The following is a 5297-nucleotide window of genomic DNA, read 5'->3' as shown; positions in this document are numbered from 1 at the left end:
GGTGGGACTTGCTCTGGACATTATTAAACTGTAACTTTCCTCTCATCGACCTCATAGCACTCTGGTCCGGGGACCTATGGTAATGTACTGTAAATGTACTCTAATGTGTTGTCGAATATCTGTTTTCTTTTAACCATTGCTATTTTTTACATTTTTGAGTTTGACTTTTTTTTTTTAAGTTACTTGTGAATAAAAGAATAGTGTTAACAAAAACATGTTGTGTTGCTTTTGCAGTCTAGTATCTGTATCATCATCACTATCTTTGTCATTATTACTGATCATTACTTTTGTTGTTGTTGGTACTTGCATTGGTACTAAATTTGTCATTTCTATTGGATGTGTCTTCTGATTGTAACAGATATATGTACGTAATGATGAGGGTAAATGTAAATAGCCTACTACTCTTCTACTCTTCTTCTACCGCAGCGTCCATTTTCATCATTATGTAGGCTAATTTGAACACATAATGTTCAGGTCTTCAGCTTTGTTCGTATCAAATGGATTACCTATAACTTATCTATAACAGCAACATCTTTTCTCTTGTACATTTTTTACCCATATCCGTTATGACAAGAAGAGATCATGGAGGAGTCCAACCAAACACTCCTCTCCGCGGATTCATATGAGAACTTGTCCTACTACTACTACTACGGTGACCCCATCCTGCTCGAAGAGCATGCACAGGACAGGTTCCATCGTCTCTTCCCCACCGTCTGCTACGGCCTGATCTTCTGCGTGAGCCTAGCGGGGAACGGCTTCCTCATGTGGATCCTAATGAAGCAGGAGGACCTGAGACGGACATCTAGCCAGCTGCTGCTGCACCTCACCGTGTCCGACCTGCTCTTCACGCTGCCTCTTCCCCTCTGGGCAGCGTACCTCAACGGCAGCCTGGTTATGAGCGAGGCCGTGTGCGTGCTCTTGAACGGCACATACTCTCTGGGCCTCTACAGTTACATGACGTTCCTGACCGCCATGACGGTGCATCGCTACTGGGCGGTCATTCACGCCGTCTCGGCGTCCACCTTCAGGCCTAACGTCTACCTGCTGAGCGGCGGCCTGTGGGTCTTCTGCTTGGCCTTCGCCGTGGCCGAGATGGTGTTCTCGGAGACGGTCGTGAACGACGACGACTCTGCAGAGTGCATCCAGACCTACGGATCGTACATGCCGGAGTACCTGGTGTACTACATGCAGATCCTCGTTTTCTTCCTACTGCCGTTCACCATCATCACCTTCTGCTACGGGCGCATGTGGTTTCGCATCCAGAGGTGCCGGATGGCGCAGAAGCGACAGGCGGTGAAGCTCATTCTCCTGATCGTGGTGGGCTTCTTCATCTGCTGGGCGCCGTACAACATCTTCCTCCTCATCTACTCGTTGAGCCTCCACGGTCTCATCCACGAGGTGGATCAACACAACGCCGCCGCCATGTTTGCCTACACCGTGTCCCACACGCTGGCCTACTTTCACTGCTGCCTCAGCCCCGTCGTCCACATCTTTGGCGCGGGAAAGTTCAGGGGGCGCCTGCGTCACCAGCTCTCTGGCTTCAGGCGGTTCTCTGTCAGGGAGAGGACCCGGACCCTCAGCGTCCACACCGGTGAGACGCCTCTCTCGGTCTCGGGCCAGCACTAGAACCAAAACCAACAGTTCAGTCAGTACTTAGTAACTCAGATAGTCCATGAATCCTTTACCAGTGTGGTGGGATGTTGACAATCAGTCCATATGGACAAAAAGTTATTACAGGAACTCCAAAAAGCAAAAAAAAGAGGACGGAAATAATCAGTTAAAACATAGACCCTGTTATAAATGTGCGGTTACCAGGAAGGCAATGACCAAGTACAGTAGTTCAATGTGTACTAATGACGGCTATGTAATGTCATAGGCCTATAATGTAGTACAATTAAGTCTTTTGAGTGTAATAAGTGTTAATCCTACACAGAAGGTTATTAGAGATTTGAGTAAAATGTTTCACTGGCGTAACATTGCTCATTATAGTAAAATGCCTTTATTAGACATGCTAATACATGTTTAGAAAGCCAACATGTTTCAACCTATTGAGTGACTGGAATAACTTTTTTTTTTCATAAATCCAACAGTTGCTTAACTTTACTAACTGTGCCAGCATGAGGTTATCAGCAGAAGGCATCATGAAGGTTTATTTCTACCAGCTATGGTTGTGACTCAAATCCATTAATATAAAATAATGCTAACAATAATTGTGAGTTGGTTTGAATGAATGAATGTGAGTGAGATCTTGAATTAACCTTAAACATTTGCATTCCTGATTACACTGGACTACAATGGTCCACACGCACAGCTATCGAGCTATGTAGGCATTAGACTTATCAGTACTCCTATCATTTGGATTTCACTGTTATGTGGAAACCCTGTTAATGCTGCTTTGGGTGAAACGTACAATTCATGTCCTACCGGAAGAAAACGATTGTCTTCTAGCTATCTTGATGCTCTGTCGTAAACAAGTGTGATTGTTTGAGGTGTGATGGAATTGCCGGACACACAAATAAACAAATAACAAATAGCAAATTACAAATAAGCTAATAGATACTTTGTAAAAAATGGAAAACAATTGTAAAATAGTGTTATGTACATAGTCATGTATTTGTTGTGCACACAAAAATAAAGAACATATACTGCACTTAGCTGAGCATATTGTTTGTGTGTCTACATCTGTATAGTGCTTTACACCACAACAGGGCTCCAAATTGACATTTTTTTCTTCACCAGCCAAAATGGCTAGTAAATGTTAATCTTACTAGCCAAACACACACTCACTAATGGGTCAAAGTGGCTAAGTTGGTCTTTTCTACCAGCCAAACTGAAATTTCACCAACATTTCGCCACTTGGCTGGTGGAGACCCGGATTAACTCACAAGCTAGATATGGCTGCAGCCTAGGGCCCCCCACCTGCCAAGGACCCCATAGACAGGGCTAGATAGGCTAGATATGGCTGCAGTCTAGGGGCCCCAACTGCCAGGGCCCCCCTGATTGGCCAAAAGTGAAATGTTGCAAAGTATTGACCAGTTTGAAAAATTTGTGTTAAGTACACTTGGTTGACATTTTAAGTCGTAGCTTGTAATTCTGACGCTGTCTATAAATTGATTGCAAACTTTGCCTTCAGAGGGGACCCACAGCAACCTGTAGCCTAGGGGCCCCAGGCCACCTTACTCCGGCCCTGGGCTAGTAGTAACCCCATAATGCACGTCGTACCTTCAGCAGCAGCTGTAATAGTCAATGAAAGGTTAAAACCGCCTAGTATACACAAGCTGTAATAGTCATTGAAAGGTTAATTACCATAGGCCTAGTATACGCAAGCTGTAATAGTCATTGAAAGGTTAAAACCGCCTAGTATACGCAAGCTGTAATAGTCATTGAAAGGTTAAAACCGCCTAGTATACGCAAGCTGTAATAGTCATTGAAAGGTTAATTACCATAGGCCTAGTATACTCTATGACTATCTACTGTTTCAATTTAGACCCTTGCACCAATATAAACATACAGTATAGTCATGTAAATACATGACTAGGAGCAAGAAAACACCAGCTACATTCCTCCTGGCAGTGGCCTTTTTCAGTAAATACTGCCCTCTTGTGTTGACATGAAATACATTAAGCCTTCAGCAGCAGTCCATGGGCCAAAAATCCTCTTGCAAGTTCATGGAGAGTAATGAGAGGCAACTTCCTTTTTACTGTTATGAACCTAGGACATTGATCAACAATTTTGACTGTTGTCATCCCCAAAATGTAATCTGTTATCCTGACCTACTGAACCACAGCCTGCAGAATTTAGATGGCAAATCCTTCGTCAGGCAGTGAGAGAGAGATAAAGAGATGGCAAGAGGTAACGTGTTGAAACAATAGTTGATTTAGCTTAATAATTTGTTGTAATTGTCTGGCCAGTTTGGATTTTATGTGTTTCAGTATTCTGTGGAAAGCACTTTAACATTTGTGATTGCCAAAATCAAAATATGTCATTTCAAATTCTATATTAGACTGCTCGCCAAAATATAAACAATTTCAAACCACAGAGAGAAGCATGTGAAGGAAATGGCCTGTATGATGGCCTGTTTTTAAAGTTTGTGCAAGCCACAGCTCCTGTAGCTGAGCCCAGTCTCGCGAAAAAATCAACTATAGGCCTATGCTTCATGGTGCTGTCACGATATAGCCTCGTTTTTCGCGGTTGGGTAAAGCTCGCTGTCGTTCGTAGGCTACGAGAGTGAGAGAGTGGGTGAGACAGAGGGCGAGAGAGAGAGAGCACCCGAGCAGCGTGCATTCCGGGAGGGAAGCCCTGTCGTCGTGTCAGCTTCATGTCATCTCTTCCTTCCTCCAACGTTGTCCCTAACCCTAACCCTTAATCGTTCGTTTGAAATTGATTACTGTATGACGTACGAAAGGGCGTGAAACTAGTGAGTCACGTTTCCAGTTACCCTTCACTCACGCTTGATTGTTGACGTCCGTCCCCATTATTCTTCCCCCCAGAACCAAACTACCCCAATTGAAGCCCTAAGACGAAGAACCATACAAGTCCACATTTTCACATTTTGAACATAGGCCTATGTTTTTTAAATTTGCATTTTAAACATTAATTTTTTTATTTAGATTTTTCTTGAAGTCAGAAAACAAAAGCTTCTTAATTATAATAATATACGATTTTTTAACGTCAATGTTAAAAATCAAATATTACCAGGTATTTACAATTCTGGACATTTACAAAAAATGTTGGACTTGTTTTTTGGACTCAATTATCTATTCCCCCTTTCGTCACCCAACCACGACAAACGAGGCACGTGATGGCACCACGAAGCTTAGTATAGTTGATTTGTTCTGTTTTTTTTTCGTAAAGAATTCAGGAATGGCACGAGATACGGTTGTAGCTGCACTTCACATTCAGTTCATATTTAGGACCCGAGCACCAAGTGCATTGTCAGATTCTAAAGCCATGCCAATTTCATTTTTCACAAAGAAATGTTCGCGGATGAAACAGCTGAGACATAAGTCAGCGAAATCATAAGGCTGTCATCCAATCAGAAGGGCTATCCATACTTATCTGTTGCTGCTTCCATGCTCACGCACTGCAGTGAGGAGAAAGTAAGTAGCAGTGTGGACTCAGAAAAGTAGCCACACTACTTTGGACTTACTATGTGAATTGGAAGGTTTCGAGGAATGCACGTATTTTGGCTTGTAGAGAATAGATAGCCTACTCAACAAGTAAATGTGTGGAAACATGCTAACCAAGGAAGTAGATTGAGTCAGTAAGTACAAGCCTTTAGCTGGCATGCAAAGGAT

General features: G+C 43.0%; 1 protein-coding gene across 1 annotated transcript; it reads left to right on the top strand.

Moving 5' to 3' along the window:
- The first annotated feature begins 291 nt into the window (after positions 1–291).
- xcr1b.3 (chemokine (C motif) receptor 1b, duplicate 3) lies at positions 292–2645 on the top strand. The gene has a single exon (XM_063192960.1). It carries the CDS (start codon positions 583–585, stop codon positions 1624–1626), a length of 1044 nt encoding a protein of 347 aa, XP_063049030.1. The 5' UTR covers positions 292–582; the 3' UTR covers positions 1627–2645.
- The last annotated feature ends 2652 nt before the right edge of the window (positions 2646–5297 follow it).

Source organism: Engraulis encrasicolus, unplaced genomic scaffold, assembly GCF_034702125.1.
Source record: "Engraulis encrasicolus isolate BLACKSEA-1 unplaced genomic scaffold, IST_EnEncr_1.0 scaffold_27_np1212, whole genome shotgun sequence".
Taxonomy (NCBI): Eukaryota; Metazoa; Chordata; class Actinopteri; order Clupeiformes; family Engraulidae; genus Engraulis; species Engraulis encrasicolus.
This window is presented reverse-complemented; position numbering and strand designations above follow the sequence as displayed.